Source organism: Sparus aurata, chromosome 14 (genome assembly GCF_900880675.1).
Source record: "Sparus aurata chromosome 14, fSpaAur1.1, whole genome shotgun sequence".
Classification (NCBI taxonomy): domain Eukaryota; kingdom Metazoa; phylum Chordata; class Actinopteri; order Spariformes; family Sparidae; genus Sparus; species Sparus aurata.
In genome coordinates, this window is record NC_044200.1 from 11,632,285 (window position 1) to 11,648,678 (window position 16,394).

Here is a 16,394-nt window from a genome sequence, read left to right on the forward strand (position 1 = left end):
GCAGCTATGGCAAGATAAAAATGTCATGATCCCTGAAGGGAGACTGAAGGCTTGTGGCGGTAAAAACTAGGATAGAGCAAAGAATTGGGATGCAAAGGAAGATTATATAAATGCACAAGGAATTTGACAAGGTGTTGAGATGTGCAAAAAAAAAAAGCACCAGCAGGGAAATAAATACATTTGTTCTATTCTTTTATCTGCATGATCAGATAATTCAGATATGTGTCATTATATGCCTAATGTTCAAATTAAAGGTATGATTTCAGATTTTAGGGAAATTCAGTTACTTTCTTGCCAAGAGTTAGATGATAAGAATGATATTAATATCATGTCTGACCAGTAAGCTACAGCCAGCAAACAGCTAGTTTAGCCTAGCATAATAACTGGAGACAGGGAGAAACAGCTGAACTGGCTCTTGGAAAAGATAACAAAGTCCACCTACAGCACCTGTATCTGTTTTGTTGATTTGCTTAATGCATTGAAAAAGACCAAAATGCAAAAAGCGACAAGTTGTGGTTTTACACAGAACTATTCTTGGCCTGGAGCAGTGACTACTTTGAGTTTTGTTGTGAGAGCTGGTAGTTGACAGATTTTGTTACTATAAGATGGAGCCAAGCTAGCTGCATTTTGCAAAGCTTGGATGAGCTAAACCGGCCACTAGCAGTACCTTATCTGTGCTACATGTTAATTAGCCACCTGTTGAATTCAAACCCAAAACAAATAGGGGGTAGCTGGTATCATATCACCAGTTAGCCGTGCATTTAGTAGCCCGCACTAGGAGCCTCGAGCACCAAGCCCTGCTGAAAAAACCAGCATAGACCAGCACGATTTCCATGCTGGTCTATGCTGGCATATGCTGGTTAGTGCTGGTTTGGTGCTGGTTTAGCTGGTGGACCAGCATGAAGAAGCTGGTCCACCAGCAAGGTCCCATTAATTATGATGGCCTACCAGCATAGTCTTGCTGGTGATGTTGCTGAGGATGCTGGTTACCAGCATCCCATACTGGTGAACAGCATCCAATTACCAGTTTGTATTCAATAAGCTTGTATTGTTTGAAGCTTGTATTCAATAAACTTGGTGTTCTGTGACAACCTCACTGACTCTGTGCCCTGTATTGGATTTTCACAGCCAAATTCACTCCTCCTCATACTCTGCAATATGAAATAAGTTGTTGACACATCCCATGCTGGTCACCAGCATACCAGCATCAACATACCAGCACCAGCATGGGATGCTGGTCATCAGCATACCAGCACCAAAACACAACATATGCTGGTCTATGCTGGTCACCAGCTATGCTGGTCTATGCTGGTTTTTCCAGCAGGGAGGTAGTGTCGGTGTTTACACCCATAGTGCTAACTGGTTAGCAGTTACAATCTCTTCAACACAGCACATCAAACTGTTATATTGATGACAGTCTGTTGATATTTTTAAACCATTTTTGAACGAATATTCTAACGTATTGCACCTTTAACATCTGAAAATTGCAATCAATCTTCTAATCTCACCAAGCAAGTTAGGATGCGTTCCACAAAGTTGAACGACTACTTTCAACCTTTGGTTAGCTTGTACTGAATGAATGCTGATACATTTAATTGCCGCACATGGGAGACTCCTTTATTTAGAGTAGCAATGAATCACACAAACACTTTCTGGGTGAGGGCTTGAAATTCTTACTGCCAGATATTCAGGAAGTCAAAACAAAGTGAGGGCCACTTCACCTCGAGGACTGTTGACTCCCCTCCCCGCAACAAATGACGATTAAAGGAAGAGAAAGAGCGCCGCTGAAAAATGTCAAAGTGGACCCGGCTGAGGTGAGCTAGATCACAGAGATCACTTCCATCCCAGCCTCGCTCCCTGCCCCCCCTCGGGCAGGCTTAACCCCATGCAGCCTCAACCACATTGCTCCGGGCCATGTCACTTATGAATTATTTAGAAACAGGAGCATCGCACATGAAATTAATATTCAGACATATTCCTATTATCTGCTGTCAGCTCTCTCTCTCTCTCTCTCCCCCTCTCTCTCTCTATCTATCCCCCTGCTATCTGTTATTTTGGTAATGATCTGTATTCCTGTGGCATTAGGTTGGTCAGAGCCGCTGCCCACTGATGCAACGTGCCGGGCATGCTGAGCGAGGTTAGACTGGGCTGCTCTGTTTTTTTTTCCCGTACTCCCACACTGGTTTACTGGCAGGTGATTTCTCTCTCTCTCTCTCTCTCTCCCTCTCTCCCGTTCCACTACACATTGCTCGAGGTTGACCGAAAACCAGTTCTCACTACCATCACAATAACATCTGTTTTCCTCACCACTCAGTACACACTCTGAAAAATGCTGCTTTCACGCTCGTCCTGTCCAGGTTTTTCGGGTCGTCTGATATTTTGCATCGTACGCCCGAGTCCCATTAAACGTTTTAAAGCGAGACACGGCTCGGGCAGCTTGCACAGTTCACTGACTCAATAAATTATGCATCAAAAAACATCTCTTGGAATTCCACTTGCTGTGTTGCGGTGTGTGGAGCAATAGCAGCGTGCCCCTTTGAATTACAAACAGAATGGCTCCCCCTAGTGCCAAAGAGAGTTGTGAGGAATAAAGCAGTCCAACCATTGAAACCAGCCTTTTTTTTGGTCAGATGCAATAAAGCAGAACCCTTTTATACACCTGCACTGATTTACTCACATCGCATTCACAGTTACACACTCTCTGATTTTGCTGCTATTTTGCTCCAGACTCGCACGTGACCAGCTCGGTGGTTTTTTGGAGATTTTGTGGGGTACTACTAGACCCCTTAAAAATGTATGTATCTAAATTAATAATCGAGCGCAAAATCTACCATATTGCAGACTGCTTCCCATTTAACCTCGCAGTATGCGTTGCTGTGTCCACTTAACACACCCCGGCTTCACATGTAATGAATTATTCAAGCTTGATGCTGCGGTTCTGTCCATGCCCCCCCGTGCCCCAAGGGCTACACGTAGCTTCTTCTTCTGGAAATGAGTTCTGTTGGGCCATCTTGAGGGTGAAAAGTGTTTTTCAGCACACATATTCAGAGCTTTCCAGACTCAGTGTACACATATAGCACTGCTGTTTTGTTAATGCGTTTAAAGGATGAGTTTACCAAAGAAAATTAAACACTTGTTTTTAAATGTAAAAAAAACAACAACCGGAAAACAAAAGAAAATGTCTCCTTTCAGCTCATCCTGTATAATCCAAGTCTCCAAAAGCACCGAGATCCCACATTGACTTTAAAAGATGTTATTTAAACTCTTTTAAAGCCAAAATCATCACAGTAGCTGCTGAGATAATAGCGATCGCACCCACCCCATCTGTAGCCTGACCGTGCAGCAGCAGTATAAAAAGCATGTTTTCAAATCACTTTGGGATCTTAGACAATCCGGAGACTTGGAGTACACCGGACAAGCTTGTACGGCGGCATTTTAACATTTTTTTTCCTTTTGTTTGGTTCATTTTGTTATGCTCGAAAACAAGTCCCCATGTACTTCAGTTGTTTAAGAGAACGCGCCAACGCTGTTTTTGCTGCGAAACGTTTTGTGGAGCACGTCACTTCACCCGCCTCTCAGTTCTCAGGTGTGACGTATTTTTTCATTTTTGGTCGAAATTATCCTTTAATGTCAGAATTGGTCCATGATGTCTTATGACGTCTTAAAGATAAAAATGTGGGAATGTTTAAGATCTTTCTGACACTGAACTTTTTGAAACCTTGCACTGTTTTATCAACTTTCACGTCTACAGCCAAATATCTTCCCCTGTATTGTACTCATGAAGGATAGTGTGGGTGACTGAGCAAGGAGCTGTCTGTGCTGTGTTTAGTCAAGATTTCAGCTGCTCAAACCCGCTGCTTGTGGCTACCGCTCGCTGGAGTGACTTGGCAGATACTGTTCGCTCTCTCTATGTGGATTCCTGTGTATTGATACATGTTCCCTGTCAGTTTTCGTGTTCCTCTGATGCTCCTGACTTGGCAGGATGCACAGAAGAATCTCCTCCAGGCAGGGACTGTTTGGTCGAACAATGATTGTAGAAAACTTGCTGAATGTATTTTTCAGTCCACCCACGTTTTCAAGAGCGCCGGTGGATCGAGATCTAAACTGACAAATACGCCATAAAAATCAGCTTCAGTAATGACCTGGTATTAAAAAAGGCAAAAACCTGATGATCCCGATCGGCATGGAGGGGTACGTGCACGTTCGAGGGGGAGCTGCAGCTCTGGAAAGCTCCCAACAGTGGAACGCGAGGTGCATGAAAAATGAAAGTCAGCTTTGAAATCTGCTAAGCTCTACACTGCGAAGTTTGTCAGGTCTGAGCTGGCAGGAACACTGTTGACAGTTGGGCCGTGGGAATGGCAGCAAGGAGGCTGCATCTGTGAGATTTTTTTTTTTTTTTTTTTTGCACTTGTGTAAGAAAGAGTGATCTATTTCTGTCTGAAAAAAAAAATGCAGAGTGAGGGGAAATAAAAAGAAAGCCAGAGAAGATAATTAACTAGGACGATTTAAGTCCAGCTCTGTGTTAGGCCGAGGTTTGATACATGTTTACAAGAATATTACAGGCAGCGGGACAGAATAGCGGAGGATGGATAATTCCAATTGACCATGGACTTTCTTTTATAACTCAGTTGTTCAACTCAATGCATTCATTACTGAGCTCTAACGTTTAACTGCAATCACCACAAACTGCAGTGCAAGTGTGAAACTATGGTCTGCTAGCTGGAACTGATTCTCTCTCGTAGTGTTAGTTCTGTACGAAAAAAAAAATCCATATTCCTTGTGCACCAGAAAATAAAGCAACAAGATAGAAGCGGCACCGTCTGTTAAAAAACGTCTTTTGTATCGCTTCCTTTTCAGTTTTACGCGTTTTCGGCGAGAAACACATGCTAATTACAGCTGCGTTTAACCTTCGTTCGCACCCTGCCAAAATAAAAGTAAAGCTGCAGGCAAACTTTCACTTCGTAGCGCTTGTGGACGGTTTCTATCAGCTGCTCTCCTCTGGGGAAATGGAAGGAGCCCAAATCTATCTTATTTAGGGCAATGAGCGCAGAGCATGTGCACTGAAGTGTTTGCATTGGATTGCATCGTATTGGATACTGTGGTTATCCCTTGCTGACTGCTAATTCGTATTATGTGCGTAACTGTCTAAATGGAGATTTAGTTGCTGCATCCTGCACAGAGGTGGAAGAAGTCTTTCAGCAAGTTTCTACAATCTTTGTTCGACCGAATAGTCCCTGCCTGGAGGAGATTTTTCTGTTCTTCCTCTGAGAACAGCTTGTTTATTCACTTATGGAAAAAAAATCAAAATGTCTAAGTTTGTATTATAACCTTGCTAATATTTTAAAGTTTTAGAGTTTGAATTTCTTCTACAAAACTACAAAGTGCCCCTTTATGTAAAAGTAGCGAAACCAAAATCAATCAATTAAATATTCTCTGTTTCAAGTAGAAGCAATGCATATTTAATTCGGTAAAAGTACGGTTATCATCGGCAACATGTTGATTAAGTATCAATATTCAGTACCCATAATGCACAGAGATCATTTTAGGGTTCATACACTGTATATTACATGAATACACTTATTGATGTTATAATGTGTACGCAGCATTTTAACACGAGGAGATTATCTTAAGGCTGTACACACTGCTTTGTTTTGTATGTTTATCTGAAACTCAACAGCTCTATCATAATGTTATTCCCCTCACAAAGAGATTGGTAAGAAGAATCAGACAGCAACAAACAGTTTTCATGTCGCCTTTGATAAACATCATAGCTGAATTGTTGCTGGAGGCTTGTAGGCCTGCTACATCTACCACTGTGATGTCTATCATCACACACACACGTTGTACCGACATTACTGCTCACTGCGTCACGCGCGTACACACGCGACACTTGTTCCTATTCCCGGATTGGTCAGAGATGCCGGGAAACCTCCTCGTGATATGTCAGCCGGTATAAATACCCGGAGCCGCCCGCTTGTGATGCAGCCCTAGTTTATGAGGGAAAATGTATCGTCTCGGCCAACAGACTTTCTCCAAGATCGCTTTCGATTCCTTTTTATCCACGAAGCCACGGGAATATTTTCATTTTACGAGACAATACAGTAAAAGCTGCTCGTGTATTGGCTGATTTTGGATCAAATTATACCTTTGTTTGCAAAGAAAAATGCCAAGGACCAAGAAGAAGAATAGCAGGGGTAAGTGAGCTGCCGCATTGCTGTGGCCTTGCTTATTTGGCTCCCCCACGCTGATGGTAGTTGTAGTTCTTCGCGTGTTGACAGCCCATTGAGTGTAGTGGAACGTGTGTACAGGCGGGACTACAAACGTCAGAGGCTGGCCTAACGTCAGAACGCGAAGCTAACTAGCTGTGGTCACACAAAAGCATCGCCCGTAGCGACAAAACGTGGCATCTTACGACAGCATGGCTTTGCTATACATCTACTGACACACTTGTTTAATTATTTTATACTAATTAAAATATCACACAAGTCCTTTAATACTCATCGGTCGTTCCAAGCTACCAGCTAACGTTAACGTAGCGTTAGCTAACGGCAACTCCCTACTAGCCACCAGCATTGTTTGCTAGGTAAAGTTTATTTTATACATACACTCACAAGACAACTTCACAGCTTTTATGATGGTTTTTGGCTCTCCATACGAATAAATAACTTTTTGTGGGTCTAAATAACGTCAACGTTAGCTCGAACTCTTAAGTTAAGAAGTCGTCCTTTCCAACGGATTGACCTCAATTAATTTTCAGCCGAGTTTGTAGCTGCTAGTATTCATGCAGACTGACATTAGCTAAGTTTACACGAGCATTTGGTCCAGATCACTGTGTTTAATATCTTTTGTTATTGGGTTGTTACTGTTTAACGACAGAAGGCGGACATTTTGGACTCCAGAGAGCGGGTAGGGAAAGAGGCGGCGCCCGATTCTCAGAAATCAGCTGTCGTGGGTGAAAGAGTCCACGTCAACACATGGAAATAGCCTTTATTAAGTGGACAAAATTGCCCTTTTAAGAACAGCTTCTTTAAGCATCTATCATAGCTGTAGATTATGAATACATTCACCCATAGTTGTGACTACAATGGTGCCTCTAAATACAGTGATAAGCATGCTTCAGAGGTCAAGTCAGGACAGACCAGAGACGCCTGTTGTGTCTGAGTCTGGTTACAGTGCAGAACCATTGAGGAAGTCATTTCCTACACATGATGTGTTTGTTTGTTTGTTTGTTTGTTTTTTTTTTATGGAAACTTTTATAACCAATTCATCCAAAGCTTTTTAGTTTGAAAGAATGAACAGATTTTAAGATGTTCACACCTCCTTGTGTAGCTGTGAATTTTCACAACTCTCCAGTACTCATCTTGTCCCCAGAAGATCTTTAAATGCCAGCAGCCATGCAAGTTTGCCTTTTCTGCAGTTTTTAAATTTTTTTTTAAAATTCAAATAACAGTTTTTTGGACTAGATGAAAAGCTCCCCTTTTGGACTCTGACCTTATTTGGACTTAATCTGGAATGAACACTTCCTCCTTGCCTTTCATGACACGTGTTTGCTCGCTCTTGTGTGTTGGTACTGTACCAAAACTGCATTTCTTAAACCCCAAACAGCAGTTTCGTGGCAAGAAGTCGCCGTGGCAGATTGTCAGAGCTTCTATCGTGTCAAGCCACTTCCTGTGTATGTGTGTATTGACCCGTGTCCCTCCAACCTGAACATAATGTTGTGTTTACGCAGTCAACACAAGCGTGGGTTGCCCTTGAACCTGACAACATGGTGCATTTTCATATGAGATAATAAAAGTACAACAGATAGGGCGTGCAAAGGACAGAAGACTGATTAGATACCTGGTGTATTTGCTACAGCACCTGTGTGGAGCCTGGGTTACATAATGAGTGCACACCGACCTGCTGCACTGCATTAATACATTTGACTTGATTAGATTGAGTTATATTCCCTGTGCTTATGTGTTTTTCCTCCAGGAGGGCAGCATGGACATGTGCAGCCTTTCAGTGATGAGGATGCCTCCATTGAGACCCTCAGTCATTGCAGCAGCTTCAGTGACACCGCCAGTGTAGCAGATGAAGGTAAGTCTTGAGTGTGCATTACGCGTGCTTCAGTCCTCGTTTCAACTTATGAGTATGCATTCTGGCTATGCTGTCGGAGGGTGTGTCTGTAGTGTGTGTCTACTCTATGCAAAGTGCAATTCATCCAGTGGTTTGTTTCCATATCGGGCAATTGTAAATTTACTACGTCGTGTTCCGTTGCCAGGTGGAGAGGCCAGTGAGGACGCAGCCCAGGAGGACTTCCAGTACAAGCTGAAGGGGTTCATAGACAGCACTGTGGATAAGAGGTAGAAAACCTGTCTGATTCCAGTCGTCTACATACACTTTATCTGATTTTGGCATGCAGGATGTGGCATGTCTCTGCAGGGTTGCACTACTGCATTACATGTATTGAAAATGAAGTAACTTTACTTGACAAAGGAAGCTGCATGGAGGCAGAATGTGAGAGGGAGGGGACACATTTAAGTTTTCGACAATTTAGAAATCCTTTACCCACTAAGGAAATGAGTAATTTAAAAAACAGATGTGCCGTGTTATGGTATAATATCCTTGAAATATTGACAGAGAGCCTCCAGCAACATACATTTTAAAGTAGGTGTAACTAATACAGTTTAAAAAGCTTATTTCTGGGATGGATTGCCTGAGTTCCGAGCACCACAGTCAGCCACATGAGAGTGGTTGGAGTGAGGTCTGCAGCCCAGTCGAGTTAAAAATAGACTTCATCCCCAAAAAGGCTGGGCACTATTAGTCTGCTGAATGCGATAATAATAAAGTTAGGATGCACCAGTAGTGCCTCTACACTGCCAGTGGCATTATGGTAATTACATTTTAAACTAATACCAATGCTTACAACACACCATTTAACTTTATAGTGAACTTCACGAGCATTGCAGACAAACATTGTAGACATTTTTGATCGATTGACACACGCTTTTCAGAATGCAGCAAAAACCCTTTAGTTTGAAAAATTTAAAAGGGTATAATTCAGAGATGTGGACTCATTATGACTTGATGAGATCAACTGGCTAATGATATCTTTAATAGACAGGTATTAAAAACTTTTGTTTTCTTTTATAAATGCTGGATATTGCAGGTTATACAGAAGTATCTTGTTGGAAAGACTTGACTCGCCTAAATTTAAAAGAGGATTAGGAACTTGATTGGGATTTGGAGCAAATTACTTGAATTATAGGTCTTTAAAGTCTTATGTTTTTCAGTCTCTTTAAAAGTCATAGGGCTATATTAAATCTATTGGCCAAAGCATGGGTTTCTCTCAACATCGTTTCTTTATGAAATCAGTCTTATGATATTGAAGGAGAAAGATGATCATTTGCGTTAGGGCATAATGACATTGTATGTTCCTGTTTCCTCAGTGCTAAGACCAGACAAGGCGCACTGGACGGGCTTAAGACGGCGATGGCCACACGGATCCTGTACGAGTTCATCTCGGAGAGAAGGATGACCATCACAGACAGCATCGAGCGCTGCCTCAAGAAAGGTACTAGATGAGATGATGAAACCGTCTTCTTTTAATAGGATCTGTTAATGTTTCTTGGATGATGTGGTCAAGTTCATTATTTCAGTTGACATGACAAATCTGCCCTAAAATTTGAAAGGGGGAAAAAAAAAATTAATTCCCCACCACTCACTGTGTCAGGCAAGGGCGAGGAGCAGCGAGCGGCAGCCTCCTTGGCGTGCCTGCTGTGTATCCAGCTGGGCTCGGGCATCGAGAGCGAGGAGGTGTTCAAGACCCTGAAACCCATCTTCAAAAACATCCTGGCAGATGGATCAGCCAACATACAAGCCAGACAGGCAGTGAGTGTCTGATATCATCAGTAATAAAGCAATATAATTTCACGACACTGGTACATAATTTATACTGCAGAGACTCAACTGAACAAATCTCTCTCTAATAGGTGGCGACAAGTCTGGGCCTCTGTACTTTGGTTGCAGAAGATGACATTTTGGTGAGTTCTTGATCACTTTTAGTGTTTTTCTGCGGTTTGACACCTCTGGGCTCGAGGGCGAGCTGCAGCAATGTCTCTCCGACAACCTTTTGTCAGTCGTTTATTTGGGCTCATTATCGGTTTTGACACTGTGCCCCATTCAGTCTTCATGTTGGTGATGTCAACAGCACTGGCAGCTGAACTCAAACATGCTCAAAGTTGTTATCTGTGATTTATGATTCATGTAATTACTCGCGAGTTATCTGTGATGCTTAATCCTGTCTTTTTTAAAATGTCGCATTACTAAGTCTTCATATCATGCCCTGCTACTTCCTGCCTCAGGACGTACACGCTACCATGGAGTGCTTTGAGAACCTGTTCACCCGGTCCTATGCGAGGGCGGATGGCACCTGTCCTTTGATCAACCCCCAGACAAGCCAGCTCCACACCAACGCTCTGCTGTCCTGGGCCCTGTTGCTCACCATCTGCACTGCCAACCAGCTCAAAGACATCCTGCGCAAGTAAGACACGCTGTCGGACTTTTCCTGTTGAGTTTACTGCATCTCAGGAAGGCAATGACAGTTTCAGGAGGGATGTATACTTTCAACAGTGTTTCGAGTGTGTGAACTTTATTTTGCAGACACCTTCCCAAACTACCACGATTGCTGGAAAGTGAGGATGTCAACATGAGGATTGCTGCAGGGGAGACCATTGCTCTGCTGTTTGAGCTGGCCAGAGACATGGACGCTGTAAGTTCAAACCACGTTTCTTTTAATATCCAAGATCTCATCATTCCTGTAATACACTGCAGTCAACTTTCGGGACTCAACTGCTGTTGTTTGATGCCTTTTAATTGGTCTTTGAATGCAGCGTTTCTTTATGTGTGCCTTCAGGAGTTTGAATTCCACGACTGGGATGAACTGTGTGACAAACTGAACGCGCTGGCCACGGACTGTAACAAGCACAGAGCCAAGACCGACAAGAGGAAGCAGCGGTCGGTGTTCAGGGACGTGCTCAAGGCTGTGGAGGTGGGTGTTCACCGTCGGCTGACAGCACCTCATTCTGCAAGGTTTTAATTTACATTTTGGTCATCACCTTCCTCCCCATCTGTGTTCTTCCAGGAGGGCGACTTCCAGTCTGAGACCATTCGCTTTGGGACGGAGCGCATGACCATTGACAGCTGGGTCAGAAAGAGGACCTACGATGCCTTCAGGGAGTTTGTGGGCTCTGGGATGAACTACCACCTACAGGTACCTGTCAGACAAGTTCAATCTGTCAAAATCTTGATCTGCACAGTTGCTGAAAAGATTAGGCTACACCGTTGTCATCAATATTATACCATATGTAGGATCTGATAGCAGCCTGCGTAGGATTGTCTCCGACCTATGTCATCCAAACATTTCCAGTAACTCTAGTTATGAAGTCCAAAAGTAAAAATGAATTAAAATATTCTGCTTGAACAAACTGTTTGCTTTCACAAAGGACGGCACACAACTTTTTTTTTTATGAATATTTATACAACCACAGTAACAAAATCTATTTAAGCTCCAACACTATAACAGCAAATTGGCCTAGTTGTTAGAAAATAAACAAACAAATGTACCTGAATTCCCTTGGTGCTTTATTCAGTCGAATGAATCCCCATAATCAAATTTAGGGTTGTTTGTTGTGGCATGTCGATGACAAACTTGAAACTGAATCCATGTGCGTCAGCATTCAAATTAAGTTTCGCTGCATGTGCAGTCATGAGTTTGGGATGGAGGATGTTTAACAATTGCATGACACGGTGCTAAATCACAATGAAGGTCTGGAGAACTGCCTGACGCAGGAAGACAACACTTAATAACAGCAACACTTGGACGCTGATTTGGGATAATGTTGCGCAGTGAAGGTGGGAAAAAAACACCATCACAAGTAGCTGGCTGGAAGTCGGCCAGCGCTGATGGGGAACAACACTTCACAAGAGAAAACGAGACAATAGAATGAATTTTAGACCACACCGCTTTGTAAACAGTACGTAAAATGACTGTATTGTCCTGTACAAATGGTTAATAAAGAGTTTTTCTTTTCTTTTTTTATTACTTCTTTTAACAAAGGGGAATGAATTCATCAGAGACGTGTTTGAACTGGGACCACCCATGTTGGTTGATTCAGCCACAATGAAGGCCATGAAGATCTCTCGCTTTGAAAGGGTATGTGTACAACTTATGTAAACCCTCACATTGCATACAATTGTTATAATACATGTGTCATTTGACACATTAAATATACTATAATAAAACTGTTTTCCCATTCTTCTCTCCAGCATCTCCACAACTCGGCTGCATTCAAGGCTCGGACCAAGGCCAGGAGCAAGTTCAGGGACAAGAGGGTGGATGTGGGAGAATTTTAAAACCTGTTTTTGTTTGTTTTGTTTTTTCCATTTATTTGACTCTAACAACCTATTTATCAGGCTCCCTTGCTTTTTAGATGAACTTTGTGTTCTCGTGATCCTCCCCTGAAATCTGTCACTGAATATCGAACTCGCTCGCCTTCTGCAGACTTGAGAGGCGGTGAAACTTTCTCGTCATGACCACATTTTAAACTTGCAAGGAGGCGAGTGTCTGATAATCAAATACAAAAGATTTTGAGTAGAGTTTAATATATCCACACATTCACAGTGGTGTTGTACATATAGTGTATATTTGTTCTCTGCTCTTGTTAATAATTATGTGGCCTTTTTTTGAATATGTTATAAGTTATAAACATTAAGCCAGCATTTGTCTATGTACCATGTAGTCCTGTTGAGTTTAAGACACATGTTGGGACCGACCCCTAACCCTTTGATGAATTCGTATTAAGTTGCACTACCTTGTTTTACCCATAGCAGGTTGTCTCTGTAGAACCTTGGTGAATATTGTGATGTCTTTTTAGTATTGGGTATGTACTCTGAAGGGCAAGGATGGTGAAATAAACACTGAAAAGCTGTAAAATGGTTCTCATTTTTGCTTAAATTTATCACATAAGACCCATGGTAGCAGGAAATTGCAGCGCTGAGGGGGAAGAAGCAAGGACCTGAAATAAATGGCGCTTTTATTGATGAAGGCCTATAGCATGTGCCGAATTCACAAGAAGGCCCAAATAATGAAGAATTTGTCAAAGTCAGCATTTCACAACTTTTTGAAGTTTATCCTAATTCAACGTCTCTCAAAATTGAGTGATTTCACAAGGGAGCCTGGGGAATTTCTCCCTATTCATCTCCTTGTTGACTGTAATGGGAACAGCTGTCAAAGTTTCTAGTGCAAATTGATTCGTTTTTAACTGTTGTACCAAAATTGTATTAATTCAAATGAATCCAAAACACACCATTTTACTGTGACATTATATAGACTGACCTCAACACCCCAAACTGTCACTGACTACGAGCATCCCTGGACTGACCCAAGATCAGTTGATTTAGCTGCTCGAATATCACATACCTTTTGAGGAAGTGGCCCGAAACTTCCCTGGAAGAGAAGTTCAAAAGCGACTTTAGAAAAACCTGAAATCACTGCTTCTCTTTCAGCTCGTGGCAGATATACGAAGGTCATGCTGAGCAAAGGGGCCTTACAAATCTTATTTATTGCAACTTCCACATATCAAAGTGAAGGCTCTTGCAGCCAAGGTGACTGTCGCATTATAGTGCGGGGTGACTGAGCAGCGCGCCCTTCCTGTTGCCGGTTTGTGATGGAACATCTTCTGTTGTTTTTCCAAGTTTGTCAGTGGAACTACAGAGGAAGCCGAAGCATTTTTTTTTTTACTCCCCCGGGCCCGGCTTGAAGGCAGTTGCTTTCACAGAGCAGTAAAAAAAAAAAAAAAAAAAAAAAGTCCATAACTGCAGCGAGTGTCACATGATGAAGGTAAACGGCACAAAGCCACAACTAGTTCCATCAATAATGTTAGCCTGTTACCCAGGAGCTTGGAGCAAATCGATGCTCCTATTCAGAAGCCTCATATCCCTGCTGGAACAATATAACCTGCAGGAGGAAGCAGCAAAATGGAGCTACAACATTTCTTCTTTATGGCTCTGTCTTTGGCTTCCTCGTGTTTTAAGTTACAGAGGAGTGAGATGGACAACACATCTTGTCATATTTCATAACTGTCAGATCAGATATGAAGTGCCGCTGGATTAACAATTTCCTGCAGTTAGACGATCCAACTCTTCCGATCGCTTCCCCTTCCCTTCCGCAGGTGATGATGATACTGCAGGATCTCGAATGGGTCATTTTAATTTTAATTATATTAAAATTCATCACTGTAAAACTTCTGACACTACTCCATATCATCCTGAAAAAAACTCCCTCTGCATTGAACCAACTCCAAAATTGAAGGGGATGCAGCGAGAGAGAGAGAGAATGTGTCTGGGCCTGACTGAGTGCCCGAGCCAAATGGCACGTTGTAAAATTCTGCCCTGTCATTTCCCATTTTTCTCCGGGAGCAGGCCATTGTCTCATGCCATAAAATAAGAAGTTGCGGGCGACTTGTCTGCGACTCGCTCACCCTGGCGGCTGACGGAACACTTGTGGGATGAGGCTGTTCCTCTTTCGGTGACCTTAGAGTCAAACCGAGGGCTCGACAGAATCGTTGCAACCCTTGTAAATCTAGAAAACGAAAGAGTCATCTCCTGAGTTTCTTCAGCACTTGTAGAGGATTAAATTTAAGCACGGAGGAACCGAAGAGCTCAAAGAAAGAAAATCCCTTTTTAAAAATGAGCTGTGCCTCAGTCCTTTTTGTGAGGAGAGGAAAGGCTGTGCTGTGCGCTGCAGATTTGAATTTAATCGGCAGTATTGTATTTAATGGTGGTTTAGCATCATATTAATCGTTAAAAACAAACTAATTAAAACATGAAAAATTAGCATGGACTGATTTTGGTGGTGTTTACCTTGGAAAAATAGGCCAAGGTGAGTGAGGCTCCAATTTTATAAGGTAAGCTAATGTCAAAGTATCAACATCAGCAAAGATTTAATTAATTAACCGCAACGCATGATAGCCCGTCGTTCCGTATGTTATGCTAGAAGCTGCTAACGTAGCTGCTAGCTGACTAACTCCAAACCTGTCGGACTCTTTTATTTTCAGACTTTAAATGACCCTTTTAAGATACCACGCAACAGTGACATACGCCTATTATCCCTTCTAAGTTGTAACAACAAAATTGCTAGCTAACATTAACACATCGCAAAGACACGAAACAACATAAGCTTTCACTTGGAAGTCGTGTTTCGGGGCCACCTTTTGAGTTGGAGTCTGATATTCGTTTTTCTTCGATTGCAGTTCTCTCTCCACCAATTGCCACTTTAGCTTAAATTCTGTACGCATTCTGTACGGATGTGTCCTGCGTCGGGAGTCGATGTTGATGACAGCGGTGAGAGATCCAAACCTGTAAAGTTGCGAGCCATGAAGCCAAAACAATTAGCTAAAGGTCACTAAAAGGCCCTGTAGAGCTAACAAACTGTGACACGTGAGCTGTACATAGTCATCTCATCCATTGTTTATCTACTGTATATTGACTGAAGCAGCTTTATCTGAATAATCAGTGTTTATGTAGGAAAATCATACTTTCTATTAACAATATATTGGTTTCAGTGCTGATTTTCTGTATCAAAAACATTTCTCCATGCGCATATAGCTTCTTCTGTAAATAAAAATGATCATTTGATTGGATCCTCTCTATCTTTTTGCCACTGCCAGAATGCTAATGGACCGCCGCTATTATTCCCATTTCATCGCAGCCCTGTTGTTTGCAGAGAAAGACCCTCACCGAGCAATTAAGAGGGGTAAATAAGGTTCAAACGTGCAGGAGATGTGATAAGGAATCTCCGGTTTAATCAATGATTGGCTTCGGTTGTGTGTCGCCGTGCGCTCGACTCAGTCTACGGGACCGAATTGACTCGCTGTGTTGAGCAGCTCCCTCTGTGAGGTTTTGTTGTGTGCAAGTTGAGAAAAAAAAAAAAAGACTGCTCGAGGAGATGTGGAGCCAAACAGAATAGAACGTGTCATCCTGGTGGGTGGATTTTGACCGGTGGGTGTTACGGAGGAACAGGAACACTTGCAATCTCCTCTCCCGTTCCTACACCTTGACTGCCTGTTAACACCGACTGTTTGATGTTGTGGAAATCAGCGTTCTGTTTCAGCCAATTGACCCGTCGAGGCGATGCATTTCACAAGGGAGGCCTTTTTTTTTTTTTTTTTTTCCGAGTTTCATATGATTCATGTTAATGCATTGTGTTATTGCTGTGTGTGTGAGAGTCGCTGCCATGGCTGGTTGGGCATCCCCTTGTTGAATTTAGCTTTCCATTCATTGTGCCACGCATTAGCAGCAGATAGAGGGCCTGGAGCTGAACCGTTGAGCATGTGTGGCAGTCACACACACAG

At 42.5% G+C, this 16,394-nt stretch overlaps 1 protein-coding gene across 1 annotated transcript; it reads left to right on the forward strand.

Moving 5' to 3' along the window:
* The first annotated feature begins 5,869 nt into the window (after positions 1-5,869).
* Positions 5,870-12,976, forward strand: ifrd1 (interferon-related developmental regulator 1). The gene is made up of 12 exons (XM_030440373.1): positions 5,870-6,194; positions 7,975-8,079; positions 8,264-8,345; positions 9,432-9,556; positions 9,716-9,873; positions 9,975-10,025; positions 10,347-10,525; positions 10,645-10,753; positions 10,898-11,032; positions 11,126-11,254; positions 12,101-12,196; positions 12,310-12,976. The coding sequence occupies exons 1-12, from the start codon at positions 6,164-6,166 to the stop codon at positions 12,394-12,396; spliced, it is 1,287 nt and encodes a 428-aa protein (XP_030296233.1). The 5' UTR covers positions 5,870-6,163; the 3' UTR covers positions 12,397-12,976.
* The last annotated feature ends 3,418 nt before the right edge of the window (positions 12,977-16,394 follow it).

Bases quoted from the DNA above. Each gene is read 5' to 3' on its own strand.
- ifrd1 (XM_030440373.1), top strand. From the start codon at position 6,164: ATGCCAAGGACCAAGAAGAAGAATAGCAGGG. The intron at 9,874-9,974 runs GTGAGTGTCTGA...TCTCTCTAATAG, and splicing joins ACATACAAGCCAGACAGGCA to GTGGCGACAAGTCTGGGCCT. The intron at 12,197-12,309 runs GTATGTGTACAA...TCTTCTCTCCAG, and splicing joins AGATCTCTCGCTTTGAAAGG to CATCTCCACAACTCGGCTGC.